Consider the following 20,968-nt stretch of genomic DNA (forward strand, 5'->3'; position numbering starts at 1 on the left):
AATTGGATGAGGTAAGCAGAGGATGGCCCAGATGTCTGCGAGCAGTTGCAGCAGTTGTCCTTAACATTCAATAAGCTTATAAGTTTACTATGGGCCAGAAAATGACAGTCAGTCTCACACACGGTTTCTGCAGTATTAGAGAAAAAAGGAGACCATTGACTCTCACCACCCCGATTCCTAAAGTATCAGGCTATTTTAGTGGAAAAAAATGATGTTAATATTGTGACAGCTAACACTATGAACCCAGCATCCTTTCTTAGTAAAGAGTCTGCACTGTGGAACCACTAACGCACGACTGCTTGGAGATGACTGAAGCAGTCTATTCCAGCAGACCCCATTTAAAGGGGAAACTGTTGGAAAGTGCAGAGGAATCCTAGTTCATCAATAAAAGTAGCTTCATGAAAGACGGGGCTTGTAAAACAGGGTATGCAGTAACCACAGTATACAAGGTAATTGAAGCAGAACCTTTACCTGCAGATATATCTGCTCAAAAGGCAGAGATAATTGCTCTGACCAGAACCTTAGAATTAGGGAAAAGAAAGAAAATAAATATTTGTACAGACTCCAAATATGCCTTTGGGGTCGTCCATACTCATGGGGCACTGTGGAAAAAATAAGGACTGCTTACAGCTCAAGGCAAACAGATTAGGCATACAAGAGAAGTCTTCCAGCTTTTGGAGGCCATAAATTTACCAGAGCAAGCAGCAATAATGCATTGCAGAGGGCATCAAAAGGGTAACACTTAACAGAAATTGGGAAATAAGCTGGCAGATCAAGAAGCTAGGAGGGCAGCAGAAAGAGATTTTATAAAAACCTTGGTAGTAGATCCAGATGGTAAACTCACAGATGTAGGAATGTAGTTTAAATACTCAAAGGAGGATATGAAATTAACAGAGGATTTGGAAGCAAGTGAACGAGAAAAGATGTATTTAATGCCAGATAATCGTATAGTTATACCTTTAAATTTATTATGGGAAGTAGTCAGAAAGGAGCATAAGACGACTCACTGCGGAGCAGATGCCCTATATAAGGATTTAAACAAGAGGATAGTAAGGAAAAGTCTGCATACTACTGTAAAACAAGCAACTGAAGTGTGTGAAATTTGTCTGAGGAATAATCCGAATACAACATGCAAAGTAAACTTTGGGAAAACCGGAAAGGGAAACATACTAGGACAACACTGGCAAACTGATTTTTTTGGAACTCCCACGAAAAGTGGGGTACTGCTATTTATTAGTTATAACAGACACATTTTCCAGATGGCTTTTTCCTGTAGAACAAATAAGGCTCAGAAGGTAGTATGAGTTCTGTTAAATGAAATTGTACCACAATTTGGAGTGCTGGCAATCATATCCTTGGATAGAGAGTCACATTTTTGTGCACAAGTAGTACAACAAATCACTAAAATTTTGGGTATTAATTAGCAGCTACACACCCCCTACAGACCACAAGCAACTGGCCAAGTAGAAAAGATGAATCACTTAAACAACAAATGGCGAAGATGACTCAGGAGGCAAACTTGTCTTAGGACAAAGCCCTAATCTTGGCTTTACTAAGAATCAGAGTAAAGCCCAGGAACAAAAAGGGCATCAGTCCATTTGAAATTCTGTTTGGAAGACTTTATCAATTGTCATATCAAAGAGAGAATATGGTGCAAATAGGGGAGGGGTACTTACAGGAATATTTGATAGCTTCTGGAAAACAGGTAAGTAATATTCAAAAACTAGTTTTAGGAACAAGGGGTAGGGGTCTAAATCAACCAACACACATGACCAAACCCGGAGACTGGGTTTTTGTTAAGACTCTTTCAGGTGATGCCCTTGGAGAGAAGTGGAACGGACCTCATCAAGTGCTGCTAACTATTTTTACTGCAGTCAAGATTTAGGAACAACCAGCTTGGATTCATTATTCAAGAGAGCTTCTGTTCCCTGGAGTGTAGAACCACAATCATCTCTGAAGATAAAAATAACAAGACGACCATGATTAGTTTGATTCTGTGGGTAATAATGGTAGCCATGAGTCCAACTAGTTGGACAGAACGGTGCGACAGGAATTTACATCTAATCCTAGTCCAAAACATCACTCAGATACTACACAAAAATGATTGCTGGATTTCTATTCAAATGCCAACTTCAGGAGAAAGCAAGGTAACTTTTACAGGAATACCAATCCCCGACAGCTTACGAATGAGTGCAGACCAGAAATGGCAATCAGCCAACACAACTATCCAACAATAAATTCAAATAGAGGAACTCAAGGCATGGTACAATTATATCTGTACACAGCAATGCTACAAGACAAGACACTACCCCATACTGCAAGAATAATATTACCATAGATGTGGATGGTAAAAGTAGTTTTGACGAGCACTTACTAGCAGCTTTTAAGGCAAATAAAACTAAACTCACAATTGGGTGGTTGGTGTCTAAAGGCTCTGAGAAAACAGGATGGCATTGGCTATGCGGAAATCGAGCTCAAAAATTACTGCCTTTAGGGTGGAAAGGAGTGTGCACTTTGGGAGCTATAGTCTCCAACCTCACAATAACTAACAAGTTACATCAACAGAAAGGATGGGTTAAAACTTTTATTAGGCAAATTAAAAAGACCCATAATGCCACTGCAGAAAGACCTACTGGTTTTCACAGCTTCCACAGCTTCACTAGGTGGTTCCTTCCACGGCTTGGATTAAGTGAATTAGAAAAGACCATCGTAAATATATCAGCAGTAATAGAAAACATCGAAAACAGAACCACGGATGCCATAAACGCCCTGCAAACTGAAGTATCTAGCCTATCGAAGGTAGTGATCCAAAACAGGATGGCCGTCGATTCATTACTAGTCTCACAAGGTGGTGTTCGCACAATCACAAACACAAGCTGTTGTGTATATGTAGACCAAATTGGTAGAATATCCACAGATCGAGAAGAAATTTGGAAATAAACCAGAATATTACACGAAGTAGCTAAAGATGACAGTTCCTGTGGATTTGAAGAGATATGAAATTAGCTCACCTCATGTCTACCAAAATTATCCTGGTTGAAGAACCTGTTTTTCTTTGTTCTTGTGGTAATAAATGTATCTGTCTTAGCTTGTATAATGGTTCAATACTGCAACTTCTGTAATTAATTATGTTGGAAGTGTAAGTGATCTAAGGATTATTAAGACTTCTGACCTGAAAGCAACAAAAGTCCAAAGAAAACGAAGGACTGATAGAAGGGATCATAAGAAAAGTGAAGCTATAACAAAGTAGCTTTAATGACATTTCCTAGTTGTTAGCAGTTTTTATTCTTACAGTTTGTATTCTTGCATCCATAACGATCCAATGCTCTAACTGTTGTACTAACCTCCGTTTCAAAATACGTAAGCTACAGTCCTCAAAGTAAAAGGAGGGATTGATACCTGTGAACGCAGCGAATGTAGCAGATGTAGATGTAAGTTATCCCTTTCAGTCATCAGAACCATTACACAACAGATTAATTAAAACCAAAGCAAGTCTTGGTTCTCGGTGGATAACTGGGATAGCTGTAGGACAAGAGACTCCCAAATAATGCCACTCCAGACAGCTCGGCCTTGGGAGAGCAGATGCGCCGAGCTACAGAGATAAGGAGGCACCAAGAGGACAACAAGACCGGAACAAAACAACCTGGAAGGACACGCTACACATGATCTTAGAATTGAGTTGGCGCAGAAACAGAGGTGAACCAGTGGACACCGTGATGAAGAGTACGAGCCTTCACCTGAAGACCCCCGACAACCACCTGGAGGTGCCAACAGACATGCACAAAAGACATAAACATATGCTAATTAGTTATTGGAAAAACCATGACTATGATAAGCATTTCTCAGATACAGCAAATATGCATATCATGATTGTATTTAACCTGAAATGAAAGGGTGTTTGGCACGCACATTTGGAGGAGAGATCCCCCGAGTGCCCAGCGCCGTAATAAAGGGTACGTGCTTAACAGTATACATTGTACTGTTAGGTTACTACCGGATCTTCGAATCAAATCAACTCTACAAAAACAAAGAGTGACTCGACATAAACACAAAAGAAGATTGAAACAAGTGCAGACCTCTTTCCAATGTCCAGAATGAATGTTGAGGCACATAAACATTACTGTTCTTAAAGCTGCAGAACATGCAGGTTACACACACCTGCAAATATACTTCTATTATGAATCTAAACAAAAATTTACTAATTGGTCATTTTACAAAGTTCTTGAAAACAGGCTTACAGTATTAAAACACAAAACAGATTCAATTACAAACAATAATATACATGTTTTCTAAACTTCCAAATTATATACACACAACACATATACGGTACCTGCTTGTCACTGCAGTCAGGTATTCCTGTATGCTTTTTATCAAGCAGCTTTGAAATTATCACTAGGCTAAGACGCCTTCTTAGTTCCCTGAAAAACAATTAAAAAAATTTCCTTCACGGACAATTTCTTAAATCCACACTGTTTCTACAAAGTACATGAGGCTATGCACGGCTTCCCTAGACATAAAGTTGCCTACAACTATTAAACTGGATTTTCTGAATGTAGTCTGTATTAAACTAGTAAAGAGGCTAGTAAAATGTAAGTTCCCTTATCTCATTGCAGCTTTTCTTCTGCACAAGTAAACACTGCCAGGTGCTTGCCTCCAAGTCTGAAATGGAGAACCCAATTCATTCTCCTCACTCAGATACATTACAATTAATTCACTTCAAAGATACAGAACTCATAACAGATTGATACTTAAAAGCAGACATGAACCACCCAAACAAAATTAAATTTTTGTTCATTCCGACAAGAATTAGAGTTGGTGACACCGACAGAATCTGAAGTTGTTGAGTCTTTCTTTACTATAGGCTACCAGAAAGTTTGCAGCCCAGGAAAATACACATAAAATGTAAAATAACATTTTTTTGCAGCAGAGGTGATCAAGAAGTTATCTATACACAATAAGAATTGCACATGCATCTGTAATGTACGAGAAACCCCAAATACTAATGTGTTTTTTTAAAGCGCCATGTAATACCTACTGTAGTTATCAGACTTTGAGCTTATACAAATAAATCAGCTGTTAATAACACAAATTAGCTGTTAATGATACCACATAATTCTGATGTTAGAGTGTCATTACCGTCCACGTATTATCCAGCTAGGGACCAGCTGAACCAGCCACAGGAGATTATGGTGATGACTGGAGAGTTCACTCACCGCCAGGCAGAGCTCAGGCATCTTTAAAAGAACAACAACAAAAATCCCGGAAATTACTGAAAAACAGATATGGTGGGCATTTTTTTTTTTATTTGCAAAGGAGTACACATCTACTGCATAGAAACATACACAACATAAATATTAAAAGTAATTGGGCTAATAAGAGATCATGTGCATACAGATATTTCATTGCACCTGTAGTTAAGTCTGCTAAATACTATTTTACAGTCAGGTAGTTGAGATCAGATGGGTTTTCATGACATTTTATCAGCTTAGTGCAATCATTCCTTCATTCTTCCAGAGAGCCATTTTAATCATATGGCTATTTTGGTAAGTGTAAGATTAAGTTCAATACAACGGTCGTCTTGCAGAAGTGGATAGGAAAGCATAATGTCATGTGACAAAAATCCTCTTGGTATACCCACCCACCTCCTACATCTCACACAAATCCAAAGCTTCCAATTTATTCATATTATGTTTTCAAGCAGTATTTTTGTACTATGTCAAGAAAAAAAATGAAAACTTCAGAAGTTTCCTGAAAATGAAGTTGCAGTTTCATAAATCTAGTACTAGAAAATGATATTATTAACTTACCTTTGTATCCCAGTCTTTTACACTTATCAGAAGCTTTATGAAAAGGCACTGAAAATCTATCAAAGGAATTTGCTTTAACTGTTTCTCCAAGCTTATTTTAAATAGCAATAGAAGCAGCAGCAATATTTCTTGATCAGTATATCCACCTTGAATTACCGTTGTACAGAAACCTAGAAACTTTACAATAAATAAAAATCATTAAAATCTGAAATTGGTTGAGTTTATTTTGAAGTATGACAAGAACTTAAGTTTTCCAGCCTCACATTAAAATGACCTCAAATGATATAATGCTCTTGCAAAACTTGTGTACTAACATCTCCTGATCTCCCAGTAACTGCACCTTTTTTTTTTTTTTTTGTGTCTCCTGTAGGCTCATCTTTTGAACAATGGCAGCATTCTCCAGACATTACAGGAGTCGGAAAAATCTTTCTCCACTGCACAGATAATCCTCATTTAACTGAAGACTGACAGACTTTCTAAATACACAAGTAATACTGAAAACATAAATGAAGAGATTTTTCCCCACCCAAGTATTATCACATGGGTTACTTCAATATGGGATCTGTGTGTAAATGAGAACACAAATTAATCAAGAGATGTGTATTCTGTCTCCAGTGGAGATGCTCTGAGTGCTTCCTCTTGACCTAAGTGATTTTATAGTTAAAAATCTCTAAAGAAACTATGTTAGGAGGATTCAGATATTTCCACAAAGAACTCTGAAATCAGTTATAAAATCAGTATTTTCACCTTAAGACCTTCAATCACAGAGAACTAGGCTGTAAAGTGTGACCAGCACCCATTCAGCCTATGGTCTTGTAACCAAGGAGATGAAATCTGTTAACCATAAACATAAACCATGCTGCTAGTTATGTCCCTTGCATAGCCCCTGCCCATCTGGACGTTAGGTCCAGCAACAGAGAGTTTGGTTTCCAGGTAATTATCAATGTTAAACAATAACGGTAAAGGGGGATTTTTAATAGGAATAGCATTACTATGCTTGCAGGTGTGTTTGTGGTTTTTATCTATTGTCTAAATTAACTGAAACAAAAAGTCCCATGTTTCCCACCTGAGATGTTAGCGGTCGCCTAGAGCCAGTCAAGGCGACCTAGTTACAGCGACATAGTTACAGCGACCTAACTATGGGACAAGAGCCAGAAGAGGACTGCGCATGTGCAGAAGCTGGGGTCAACCAGCGGACACTGTGATGAAGAGGATGAGCCTTCATCTTGGGACCCCCGACGACCACCACTAGGAGGCACTGTGCAAGTGCGGGTGGGAGGAGTGTATGAAAATGAACTAATTTTATTATGAAAGGGATAAGTTATGTAACCTAATAAATATGTATATTTTGATCTATATAAACTATACGAAAAAGGTATGAGGTACACATGTTCGGTGGAATTATCCCCCGTGCATCCAGCGCTGCAATAAAGAATGCCTGCCTTTTAACACTACATTGGTGTTACGAGGTTTTATTCCCGGATTTTCGGTGACAGTCTCACAGGACACAGCGCACGGGTCTAACAGCTCACTTCCACAAAGAGTCAGTCACAGCTTCACCTGCCCTCCATGAGCTCCCATCTCATTCACCCCGTGCTGTACAGGGACTGATCGCATACGTCCAAGAGCTGCACTAACACACTGAGGCAGCACAAAACATTCCACCCAACATCAACTCCTCATTTCTGCTGGAACACAGAAATGGATAGTTTCTTCTACACGAGGGAGCAAAGACATCTGATACAGTGCCACAGCTGAAAAAGGGAGGCAGCAGAACTGTGCAGTTGTGAGTGACGCCAATGGAAGTCACAGAGAAAGGAAACCCGAAAGTATGCAACAAGCCTGCAACAATCTCTACCACTGTTAAGCTGAAGCCCCAGCATAGCACCTACTCACAAAACATGCCCGGGAATAGATTACAACTTCTTTTTTTTTTTTTTTTTTTTGCTAAAACCCCAAAAAAACCTCACAAAATCCAAAGCAACAAACCCCCCCCCCTACCCCCCCCCCCCCCCAAAAAAAAAGCCACAAAACCCCCTCCCACTCTAACTGGAGTTTTCTCACCTTAATCACATTGATTAAATTGTTTTCTGGTAGACTGGAGAAGGCTGGACTGGTAGAGGTTAGGTCTCCTCTTGACTGTTGTTTACTCACTGTTTCTTGCATCTGACTTCTAATAAAAGAGACACTAATCTGAGCAATAAATCAAAAGCCCACAAAGGCTTATTTGCACAAAACTGAAGGAAAAAGAAAACCCTGTATGTTTCAAAATGCCTTCAAATCAAAACAACCCTCAGTTACAGAGCACACATATCTAAACTTGTAACCAATTACCTACAATTCCACCCAGCTATTTAGGCAACAATTCTTGTAAACTTCCACTGGAAGGTGTGGGACAAAGGACAATGCTCTGGTTTGCTGAATCCTTACCTGGCAGGCATTGCTTAAAGTTCTGGCTTACTTTTATTAAGACCTAAGCTGAGAATTTAAAGAAGAGTATGGCTTGATCGAAGGGAGGGGAATAAAGGAGAACCTTCTGATTCTATGTTCAAAGCACAAGATTTGCTTTCACAGGATCTAAGCATTAAATATCAAAAGGAAAACACTTACAAAATATCACACTCGTTAAAGCTGGGCTGAAGATGCTGCAATGGAAAGAGAGATCTAAACGCAACACCCATATTGACAAAAACAGCTGACACATCAGCTAGTGAAGGAATCCATGGTTTAGACTGTTCATCACTGATGGAAGCTACAAGTAAAAGACATGGAATGGATTAGTTTTAAATTTAGTTCTTAGCATTACTTCCTTTTAAGGGAAACAAATAAGCTCAGCAGTCTGCATCAATTCTAGCAGCTCTCATCTCAGAAGAGTTGGTACACTGAACGATATGTTTATTTTCAGAATCATGGTGGGGGGAATAGTCTAACAGTATTTTACACTAGAGAAACATCTTACCTATGTAACAGGTGAATTACTTTAGAGTTCCACCCATTTTTCCTCACAGCTCGCTCTCATCGCAAACAGCAGAATAAACAAGGAGATAATATTTACTTTTAAGAGAATACATAAATTACTGTTCTGCATAGGCACAGCTAAGAAGGTGTTATGGTGGGACTCAAAGTGGAGCTAAACAAGATCTGAAAACAAGCAAGGTTTCTAGAACAGAAGTGCTGAACAGATGGAATTCACTTATTTGATAGAAATAAGAAACGATGCTGATTGCAGAAAGGGCTGATTAGTATGATGACTTGTATCTGAAAGTCTGCAAACTGTACAGAGGATTCTCTATAAGACACTAAACTAGCAAGGTAACATCAAGCTAGACACAGTATTTTCCAAACAATGACTGGAATCACTAGAATTCTGAATCGGATCTATTATGTGTCTTAGGGCTAACTTTGTAAGAAAAAAACCACCCCAATATAATGGAACATAACACTCAAGACACTGCAGGTTCAGATCTCAATATTCAATTCAGTAAAAAACAACAAAAAAGATGCATCCTTAGTTAAGCACTAGAACACGGTGTCTCAGAATGTTTCAAAGACTCCACAGTTGGCAATTTTAAACTGGTTAGACAACTTTCCAGGAGCAATTGCAGCCTATCTGATCCTGCTCCGAGGTCAGAGATCTGCTGGGATCTCTCCTAGCCTTAATTCTTTGAATGCTCACTGACCAGCTTGAACGGTTCATTCAGAATAAAGCTTAATGCCAGCAAAGCACAAAATAAAGGACAGTACATGCCCTCTCATATCACAGTCCTATTTCAAATAACATTCAAGATTATGTGATACAATTTGGACAGGCCCGAGCAAGTACTTCAAGAGAACTGTATTACTTTAATGATGTTAACTGGCAGGCTTAAATGAATTAGTGACTTTTGATGGATCAGAATACAGTGAAGACATGGAGAACATACAAAGGAACTTGTACTAGAGAACTATTGGAGAGTACAGATGAAAGAAGGCAAAACACACAAGACATGAGCAGCAGTGTGGGCTGAAGCAGATCCTTGAAAGTGTTTTTGTTCGGATGTGTGATTCTTTTCACTTTTGCCATTTATCTAGAAAGCAAACTATGCAGTGCTACGTATTGGGTATGACTACGTGAAAAACATCTCTCAGCCCTTAAGCTATGAAATTAATGTCTGCACTTTCCAACGTAAAAGATGTAAAGGGAAGAAAAATCTTTGAGCATACTGGGCCCCTCTTCAGGTCAATTCTATGTGTGAAATAACAGAAGTGAGTTTAAATGCTCTGTACTGGATGCACTGCTTTGCAAATACACGCCAGGACCACATCCTGTGGCACAGCTTGCATGCACTCAATGCAGACCAACTCCTAGCATTTGTGTGTTATGTAAGCAACAGAAGAGCATAAATTCATGCCAGAATCACAGAACAGAGCCAACGTCTTTTAATTCCTTTCCAATGGCTTTCTATACTTAACAGCTGGGAAATGCCTTCATTCAGGTGGTCAGTTTTCTGTCCTTCATGTACTCACCATTTTTTAGTGTTATCTCCATCAATCTGTCTAAAATCTGTGTGGAAACACAATAGTCAGGATGCACAGACATCATCTGTGGGGAGAAAAGAAGCCACATGTCGAACATCAAGTTGCATAATGGCATCAGTTTCCTTTTAATTAAAAAAACAAACCAACTCTTTGGTAAAATAAAATAAGAAGCAGTAACAGAAAAAAACAACCCTAAAGCCTCTAAAGCAAGATGCACCATGGAGAACAGAATACTGTGAATATGTATTATTTCAAGCAGTGCACAGATGCTACTAATACTTTAAAATGAATTATTTGCCATACCAGAATTCTGTAACCCCATGTTGAATCTGTTGGCTCATAAGAAGGTACCAAGGGTTAAGAGAATGGAAAATATCATGTATCCCGAATTTGTGATCAGAGTGAACTCCTTGATCGTGAGCAGGGACAACAGAGCTAACTACAACCTTTTCCAGTCACGGGCAAGTTGAACACATGCAATACTAAACGAAAACAATGCATTCTTAGTTTTTCATAGCACTCTCAACTTCAAAAAAAAAACCTAAAAAGACTATGAAGCACAGTTCAGGTTTCCCAGAGCATTTCACCAGCCCAGAAAAAAACTCTTCTTTTTCTCCCCCAAGTGCTGCTCTGTAAGCGAGCTGAATTGGCTCGCACTTCCCCCTTCTTAGAAGAACACCAGGGCTCACGCAGCGGGTAGAAGGCAATTTTTTTACTGGCTGGAGGGAAGGACATGGAGGAGCAAAATGTTTTCCTTTTGGCAAAAGCAGAAAGCCAGTCAATTGATCCAGGCTGTAATTTCACAGGCAGTCCAGCTTTCTTTTTTTGTTTCAGGCACAGTTGGAATGTGATAAGTAATAATACAAAGGAGGTTGGCGAGGCGCACTCTTGTGAGTAACAGAACAATGTAAATTCCTTGGGATTTAGACACGGACACAGATCTCTAGAAAGCAGACAGCCACCACACTTTGAGAATGGCTCCAGACTTTCTCCTGAGCTGTAACGCACATCGACCTTTTAAAAATGAAAATTCTCTGATAATGTGAGCCAACAGAAGACTAACATTTGCTTGTTATTTGGCCCACACAATTATATCTTAAAATCTCTTCTCACCTAGCATGTACTGTGCCCTTTTCAAATGCAGTAACACTTATGAAGATGGACAGGGACATGCAGCTTAGCAGGCACTCAGAAAGTGTGTAGAAAAAGCTATCCCTAGTGACAATCAAAGCATTTCAGACTGGAGAACAAATCAGAACCCAGAAATAAAGATTTTTTTTTAATTTAAAAGCCGTTAACCTAATGGAACAGATTCACAAGCTTTTTCTAATTGTTCCTGCTACAACTGGCTTCCAGGAAGAATATTATACCTGGACAGAGTATAACTGCATGAACAGCATAGTCTTACCTGGAAAAGCCACTTGAGAATTGGTATGGGACAAAAGAGACAACTGTAAGCAGAACTTAGAAAACCGTTAATGGCCAAAGAAAGCTGCTGTGTTACACCAGAACTGTAAGACAAAGATGGGCGTGAGGAAAGAGGAGAAAAATCAATTAGTGATTGAATCAGCACTTTCACAAAAGCATTAAGAACTTCCCCACCCCTCAGATGATCATCATCAACAGCAAACAAGGATCTCAACATCCAAAACGAATGTTATTCTTACCTATATAAAATATGGTATTAACTAAACCTTATTTGTGATTTAGAACAACTGTATTTTTCTCCAGAATGTCATACTATATAATTCGGAAACATGTGTATTATTAGATAGTAATAGTTCAAATAAACATTGATTTACCCTATTGTACTACACTATGCCTGTCTACAAAGATAGGCTGCTATACTCGATGAGACCAGCGAATAAGATTTTTTACTGTCCAATGACCTTTACCAACACTTCTACAAGGAAACAGCAAAAACTTTGTTTCAATTTTTTAAAATAATCTTTTAAATAAAGAGTCTGGAGGCAAAGTAAAGCAATTAGTATCAGTCTAATCTCACTGTGCAAATTTGTGAGGTACAAAAAGTAGCTGTTGGAATAACTGAAAATATGTCATTCTTATTACTGAATTACTTTAGTTTTAGTCTTCTTTGGAAAGCCAGGTATGTCACACGTACCTGAATTAATGATATCCAGTTTCCCACATACCCTTCTTTAGTCTCCTCTAGTCTCCGTATCTACTAAAGCAGGCAGCTCCCCAAAGACATCTGTGTCCTAACTTCTCCATGTACCCTCTACCTGTCTGACTGAGCAAGTGGCTAGGAAGACATCCCTACGCCAACTGGACAGCGAGTAAGTGCCAGCTGTGCAGAACACATAAGCAATTAAATCATAATTGCCTTCTGCAAGGGATGATTCATTTAATTCTCATTCCTCCAGTCACTGATTTATGAGATATTTTTGAAGCTTATATCCTTGTGATCTCCAAAACATATTAACACAGAGGCCTAAAGCCAAAGGAGTATAATCACAAATATCACATCCTCAAGGGATGAGGAGAAGCCACCCTCCTTTTCACACCAACAACAGCACACACACATGTATAAAAAAATCCTTTAAGATTAAATAAATTCTCTCAGTTTCACTGATGCAAGTTTGGAATAAAATGCCAACCAAAATAACCCGAATTTTTCAGGATTCACAGTTGTGGTATTAGGCAAGAATCTGTCCAGCTACTTGCAGCCTGGCAGCCTCATAAATACAGAATACAAATCCCTATGAGTTACAGAACAGTTGTGTATACACACAGAGGCACACTGCTAGCTCAGCAACTGAATCTAACAGATGTTAGAACTCATGACTTTCTGCAATCCTCATTAAGTGGAACCCTAAGTCCCAGGCCCATTCAGAACACTTTCAGCAGACACAATGCGACATTAGCAGGTCGCAAATCAGTTCACCACAAAGGTTGTCTTTCTGTCTTGGCATAGTTGAGCTTTTGTTCATTATAACATGTCACTTCTGCATTTATCTTCCACAAACTGGTCAGATTATCAATGATAGCCCAACACAGCAGTAATATGAAAGAGGCCAGAACACTTTTTTTTCCTTATGTCTTATGATGTTTTTTTCAAGAATTCCAGGGGAGGAACGAAGGAAGCTTCAAGTAACAATTCACTATTCTGTAAAGCTACCCTGGAAAGGAAAATTCCAGGAAAAGGGACTCAAGTCTTGCCTACTTAGCAAGACAGAGCTCATTCGCATGCAAATATACTGATTTATGTTAACAACCTGAAAAAAAGCAGCCCACTGAAAAAAGTCATACTAGTAAATACAAGAGAGTGAAGAGGATATTCTTACCTGATAAGGAGCTTTTCTATGGGATTTTGAGCTATGAAATGAAAATTCCTCAAGTCAAGGTTATGCTGATTAAAGATTTTCCCAGAGGCTGATAAATCAAATATGTCTTCTCCAGGGTGGCAGTCAGGTATGCCATGAGCTATTACTGAAAATCTCTTTATAAATGCCCTGTAAAATTCAAAATTGCTTTCATTAATTTAAACATTGAGAGGCTATTTGCTGGTTGAGACAGTTATTTTCAGATGATGAACAAACAGATCAGCCTTAGGCAAAAGCTGAATTGTTAAAATGCAGTAATGTCCAAGAAAATCCACCCAACCCTGAAAGACGCTATGAACAGTTCACATTAAACATTAACAACAACTGATGGGAAGAGAACAGAAAAAAAGGCTACAAAAGTGAAGAACTAGATGTAATTGATTTTGGAGTTGTAAGGACCTGTGCTCTTCCAAGAGATCTTCATCTCCACTGGCATTCTCCTCATCTTCTCCATCTGAAGGATCAGTTTCCCCTCCTTGCATATCTTCCTGTAACCGCTTTTCTAGTTCATCTACCCTGGAATAACAGTAGCAGCAGAACCTATCATCACTGTTCAGTATTTACAACAGAAGACAACAAAATTCAAGCTCTGAATGTGAACCCAGGAGTCAGTAGCCAATTACGCATGGCAGATGCATGTGAGACATTGCACCTGTGCATCATGCTATTCTAAGACAGAAAGTGGATGTTTCCCAAAGCCTAATGAATTTCCAACAGCACATTCAATCACTAGCTTGTCAGAGACAAATACACTCAACCAACTTCTGACAGCATTTTTTGTAATTGTCTAAAACTTTCAATCTTCTGAATGGATTTTTTTTTTTTTTTACTTTTCTTTTTTTTTTAAAAAATTCATACTAGTATTTTATTTGTGAAATAGTGTTAGAGAAATATTTACTGCCCCATAGTCAGCCAGCCCATAAGGTCAGGATCTTTAATAAAAACAGTTAATCACACACATATTCTCACTACCACCACTTGCCATTAGTACATACACCACATTACACTTTCTACCAGGAAGATCTCTTGCAAGAACGCTCATTAGTTCTGTTCATTGAACTGTGTAACTACTCAGATACCAGTAGTCTACACAACTCTGGAAAAAAAAACTGAGCTACAAATGCCTCTGAAGAAACTAGTACAGTCAGTCTACATAAATACTTCTATTTCATGCCTGACCAGCAGCTGCTAGCTGGCTCAGTGACCTACAATGAAGGCATCACCAGTAAATTTAGTCCAGCTCTTGAGGGGTAGACAGACATATCACAAATCACTCATTATTGCTTGGAAGCAGCCTGTCATTCAGCTTTTACAGTTAGGCTGCACTTGTAGGTCCTGTCAGATGTATGTCGGTGGCATCAGCAGACAAAGCTGAGCTTGCTGCTACCCAAATGCCATGAGTTTCGGGGAGAGGAGGTAAATCTAAGCTTCTGCAACTCCATCCCAAATTTTTCAAAGTAGCTTTAAGAAACAAACCTTTTAGATTCTTCTTTCTCCTTCAAGAGATGTTCTAAGCTGTTCACATACGACACCTGGCTAACAACAGGAGGCTTAGAAAGCTGTAAATGAAATCATAATATATTAAAAAAATATCACAAGTTATCGATTTATTCAGTATTAGACAATAAACAATCAAAATAGAAACACCTTCCAATTTTAATGATATTTTACCTGAACATAAAGACTCAAAGCAGACCCTAAAAAGCAGATGATTGTTTAGGTTTCTCAGTCCCTTAACAATTTTATATAATGGTCAAATCTCTCTCAGCGATTAATTTAGAAATAAACGTGCTTCACAATCGACATGAACAGCAAAGCAAGTCTCTGCATCTCTCCCCGGGGCCCACTTCCAGCTAACCTTCACAAGGAGCATTAGCACCAGAAACCTGTTACCTCACAGCTTTATTATTATCATCCACTGAGATTCTGGGAATCCCCTTTCTCGTGCATGAGACAAGAAACTCCAAAAATGATTCAGTACGCCTCTTATTTTCAGTAGTCCCTAGAGGGCAAAGCACCAGAGTTTGCTAAATCACCTCCAAATTCATCAGATAAAACAAAGCTTCCAATCAAAATCCTAATACAAACCCAAATTAAGATGCTAATAAATAGAATTAAAAAACAAAACCATACATAAAAATGTCTTAACCGCTAGCAAAGTTAGGTTGATTTTCAGTAGACAGTGTTCTATTCAGCTTGTAGCAGACAACACAGATCTGAAATCTTTTATGGCCATGGTTTAGTTCTTCAAACAAGCAGTGCTATTCTGACACCACCTTCTTAAATTGCAAGCCTCTTACTAGTGACAAAGCTTCCTCCTACAAGCTCCTTCATTTTAGGAGAACACAATTCAGTAAGAGCATACTCTCCTACTGGGGATTTTCTATTACCCAAAGGTAGCAGAAGTTAAAAGTTAGTATCCACCTGTTAATAAAGCCAGTTAATACAGCATGAATTTTTGGTACTCAGAGATATCTTTCAAATGTAACAAGCAGCATGTCTTTGTGTGGGAAATCTTGTGGGAAAGCTGAAGACCTCTTGCCTTATATCTGGTTAACATGCCTAAAACAACTTTTGAACTGAGGAATCAAGACTTCATTCCAACATGCACGTATGCCCCTTCTTACAAGGCAAGGGAAGAATGCCAGTATACGCAAAAGCCTTGGTCATGGAAATTTTGGGACAGTTCTTAGCTGTTTTGTCTTATTTGGCCATTAATTATAAAGAAACAGGACAGGCCAAATGTTATGGTCACAATCACGTTCCACAAACATTTGTTCTAGGCTGCAACTGTTTACCAGTCTTAACCCTTAACTACGTAGCCATGTTGGTTAAGATTGTGGAATAGGTACGTAACCACAAAAGCCTGATCTATAACGTGCTTGTATAATTAATAGATAAGGAGAAATAAAATAATTATGGCTGTTTCATATCTGCCTACAGAGATACTCTTTAAGAGAAACCACGTTAACAAATAAACCATTTCAGAGATTCAAAAACAGGAGACAAGTACGAGAGTATTTATACAGGTATTCTGCTAACAGCAGGTTTTTTTACTACTGCAGAAAAACGTGGTGGGCTGATCCCAGTCAGCAGGTAAGCACCACACAGCTTGTTCGTCTCCCTGCCCAGTGGTGCAAAAGAGTGGGTAAGAACAGCAAAAGCAAGAAAACTCATGGCTCAAGATAAAGACAGTTTAATAAGTGAAGGAAGGGGGAGCAAGGGGGAGAAGAAAAAGTGATGCGAAGGCAATCACTCAGCACCTCCCACAGGCAGAAGGATGCCCAGCTAGGCTCTGAGGAACGGCTACACGCCAGACCAGCTGCCCCTGCTTGTTTTTTATTGCTGAGCACAACACTATGTGGCATGGAATATATCCCTTTGGTCCTCTGGGGTCAGCTGTCCAGGCCACACTAAGTCATACTGCAGGAACTTCCTAATTAATATCATAATATCCTGTAAACTGGGATTCAAACACTTCTTCATCCATCCCTTGTGATGGTAAGTCATACAGCTTTCTGAAATCCTTGCTAAAATACTTCCAATTTCTACAAAATTCAGCCTCAAAGAAAACATCACACTCACAGATCAAGAACTCTTAGGCAGATTTCTGACAATCAGACTGCAACAAGGATATATGACTGGAGTCTACCACACAGATCTCTCAACAGATTTTCTCCTACCTAACTTCAGCTCATGAAAATCGTAACTGATCAGGAAAATTAAAACATTAGATCCCACAGGTCCTCTACACGAAAGGGAAAAGGCATAAGAACTCCTAAAAACCACCGAAAGGCATACAGCTAATGTAATCCGGCTGCACAAACCATCTCCCAGCCATTCCAAGGGCAGGCACAGTAACAACCACCCTTTCTGTGACCCCACTGCACTGTACAGCACAGGACCCTTCAGTAAGCTGAGTAATCAGTTTTGCAGGCAAATAACTCTGAGTTTTCATGCATCATGAATAAAGGAAAAAAATCATACAAAAAATACAATATAACAAAGCTGACATAATACTTTTTTGGTTTGTTTATTTTTTTTAGCCACTTACATGAAGATTCAGTAATGGAGTCACGGTGTCCTCAGAAAAACTGTCAAGACAAGATTCTTCCAGGGTTCCTGCCTGTGGCTTGGGACTTAAAGACAGAATTTCTTCCAGCGGCACGAATACTACTTCTTCATCATCATCGTCATCATTATCTAGACTGCATCCCAAACTCTCATCTTCACTATCAAAACTGCTTTTTACTTTTCCATTCAACTTGGACTTCTCTGTACAGGTCCTTCCAGCTTTTAACTCATCTGAGGGTTGTGAAGACATATGGTGGCTACCCATACATCCTTCTTTAAAAGATAATGAAAGGGGAACAATTTTACCAGTCTCCTCTGAGAATGCAGGTTTCCCAGAACCTTCCACTGAACAAGAATCAGAAGCATTTTCTGAAGTCTTGTCTTTTGTTTTTGAAAAACTGTTGCTGGATTGAATACTGTAAGCTCTATTGTGTGCATGTCTTTCTGGTCTTTTCCCATCTCGCTCCTTAGCGTCCAATACCTGAGATAAGCCAGTATTCTGGAGATGAGATTCCACACCTTTTGTTTGTGTTAAGTGGTGGAGAGAAGGCAACACAGTACTTTTTTCCTGAGAAAAAGGAAGGGACTTTTCCAAGAACAAGCATGAGTTAGCCACCTGCAGTTGATTCTCTTTGGTATCCACAACAGAAATGTGGTTATTTTTACCAGGACTGTGTGCGGAATATGAAGATGACAAACCTACAGAGGAGCAATTATTTTTCTCATTTTCATTGCTTGAGTTGAGGTATTCCTCTGGACGAGCAGAATCATGTCTAGGTAGAGCAGCAGCCTCCATTAGTTGCAGGACATCACCACAAGTAGACTTTAAAAGGATATTTTTTACAAAGTCAGATCTCCTATTTATGCATTTTGTAGATGACCTACTGAACTCAGGGTCATCCGAATTTGATAATTCAGATTGATTTGAACTGTCTGCATCCATACTCATGGCAGTGCGTTTTCTTTTCCCAGGAAAGTCCATTTGTTTGGATCGCCCAGAAGACATCTTAAATGTAAGGCAGTGTGAAGGAACAGCCTGGCTCTTCCGCATACCAGCAGCCATCACAGATGACGTTCTCAGTGCATTTGGAGAGGTTGCCTCATGTTTTGAAACCTGCTTTGGCTTTGGTTGAGATGGGTCATCTATGAAGTGTTTAAAAAAAAAAAAAAAAGTAAGCCACTGTTGTCATGTTTAAAAAATAAATCAAAACTCTAACAGCTTACTCTTTAAAAAACTAACTTCTGTTTTTAAGTCAACTATGACTGAAATGTTTATCAGAAACTACAATACTTCCATTCTGCTTGAATGCAATTAAGACTTAGCTGTTACTGTACTGTTACGTTACTATTGTAACTAACTTGGAAATGAAATTAAATCCTTTTATTTTAGAGCAGCGCACTAGCCACCACAGAACATCTGTTCTATATGCTAGAATCAGTCGGTCTTTGGAAACAGACAATAGCCCAGCTGAGGTATGGGACTGGAAGAAAGTTTCTGTAATTACATATAATAGTTATAAACATTGAACATCATGAAAAGTATTTTGGAAATACTGCAATAATTTTAATAGTGTTCACGAAAAAGTATTCACAAAATGAAGAACTATTTTCAGGCTACAGTTCTACAGCACCTGAGCCCACCTTCCTCACCATGCTTTTCTACTTCCTACCTTAAGCTGGCACCAGCACCTGGACACTTCATGGCAAGCTACTTCATGAAGCTGATGTGACCGTGTCCTGGGTTTGGCCAGGACAGGGTTAATTTTCACCGGACTCCAGGAAGGGGCACAGCCGGGGGGTGGGGGCTGACCCCACCTGGCCAAACAGAGCCCGGTGTTCCATACCCTGTGACGTCACACTGGGTGCCGGTGGGGGGGTCGGCACGGCGGGAACGGGCTCGCGGCTCGGGAGCATGCGGCGCCGGTGCGGTCCGAGAGAGCGGGTCTGTCTTTGTCGTGTTTTCTCCTTATCTGTATCGTTGTTGTTCCTGTTTCCCTTTGTTTGCTGTTCTGTTAAACTGCCCTTATCCCGACCCACCAGTTTTCTGCCTGTTTCTTTCCATTCTCCTCCGCACGCCGGTGGGGGGAGGGGCGGCCGCGTGGCGCTTTTGTTGCCGGCGGCAGCCGAAACCAAAACATTAAATTGGCGCCCAGACGTGGGGCAGGGATAACGGCAGGGCTGAGCAGCGGGTGTTAAAACTGCTTTCATAGATTTTGTTAAAATTTATTATACGCATTTACTGTGTTAGTTAAAGTCGCTGGTAAAAATGTTTCTGACTTTGATCAAATATCTCTGCTACGTAAATCCTTACTTGCTGTATGTGTTTGCCGCCGTGCTGTTTGCTACCTCGGGAAAAAAGATCAGGATGATGATTTTGCTGTACTGTATGATATCGACTTATGATATGATAACATCACTGTGCATGAAATTAGTCTTGTATTTGCATGCGGCACTGCGGTCATTTCCGTACCTCGGATCCTATGTCTTAGAATTTGTGAATAATCAAACCCAGTCTGTGGGGAAAACCGAAGGGGATACCTTCCCCCACTCTTTTGCCCCCCCTCTCTCCCTCAGGCTGGTCCTAACGGCTTTTGAGTACCCGTGGGATGCTCAGGGCAGCACTCTCCTTTTGTTCTGCCTCCTGAATGGGTTTCAGCTTTTGTTTAGGGTTAAACAAGTCGTTAAGAACATCGTGCAGAGACCTGCCCCGGGGCTGGATAGCTGTGAGTGGCTGGGTGTGTGGGACAGCATGGGCAGGTGTCTAGAGCAGTGGGCACCCCCGGTGTGTTTTAAACTCACCCCTGAACAAATACAGAATCCGGACAAACTAGTAAAATATCTGCAAAAAGTGTGCTGCCACCCTCGGAACTCCAGAGAGACACAAATCACCTCAATGTGCTGGGGTCTGGCCCACGCCTACCGAGCTTCCCTGTTCAACACTGTTCAATGCCCTAAAGGGGAAGGGGGGGGGAAACGAAGCAGCAGGCACTGGCGCTGCCCTCCCAGCCGGCCCTGCAGCCCCTCCAGCCCAGCAGGCAGTCACAGCCCCCCCAGCCAGCACCACCGCTGCCACAGCTGCAGGGTCTGCCTCGGTTTCCCTGGCAGGCACAGCAGCTGCTCCAGCCCCAGCTCCAGCCACAGGCACAGTGACTGAGCCCAATGACCAACCTGTGCAGGTAGCAGTCGCCCCCGTAAAACTAAAGAAAGACGCAAAGAGAGCAGATC

At 40.1% G+C, this 20,968-nt stretch overlaps 1 protein-coding gene across 2 annotated transcripts in view; it reads right to left on the reverse strand.

Annotated features, from left to right (window-relative positions):
* Positions 1-20,968, reverse strand: part of SLF2 (SMC5/6 complex localization factor 2) — a 46,638-nt gene that overhangs the window by 13,256 nt on the left and 12,414 nt on the right. For both annotated transcript variants that reach the window (XM_075423612.1, XM_075423611.1), the window contains exons 5-15: positions 17,724-18,886; positions 15,146-15,228; positions 14,069-14,185; positions 13,631-13,798; positions 11,734-11,836; positions 10,314-10,389; positions 8,418-8,559; positions 7,872-7,980; positions 5,808-5,984; positions 5,137-5,234; positions 4,331-4,418 (exon numbers count right to left, since the gene is read on the reverse strand). In XM_075423612.1, coding sequence (XP_075279727.1) covers positions 4,331-4,418; positions 5,137-5,234; positions 5,808-5,984; positions 7,872-7,980; positions 8,418-8,559; positions 10,314-10,389; positions 11,734-11,836; positions 13,631-13,798; positions 14,069-14,185; positions 15,146-15,228; positions 17,724-18,886 — 2,324 coding nt within the window. The remainder of the gene's footprint in view (positions 1-4,330; positions 4,419-5,136; positions 5,235-5,807; positions 5,985-7,871; positions 7,981-8,417; positions 8,560-10,313; positions 10,390-11,733; positions 11,837-13,630; positions 13,799-14,068; positions 14,186-15,145; positions 15,229-17,723; positions 18,887-20,968) is intronic.

The sequence above is a fragment of the Opisthocomus hoazin genome, chromosome 6, assembly GCF_030867145.1.
Source record: "Opisthocomus hoazin isolate bOpiHoa1 chromosome 6, bOpiHoa1.hap1, whole genome shotgun sequence".
NCBI classification, from domain to species: Eukaryota; Metazoa; Chordata; class Aves; order Opisthocomiformes; family Opisthocomidae; genus Opisthocomus; species Opisthocomus hoazin.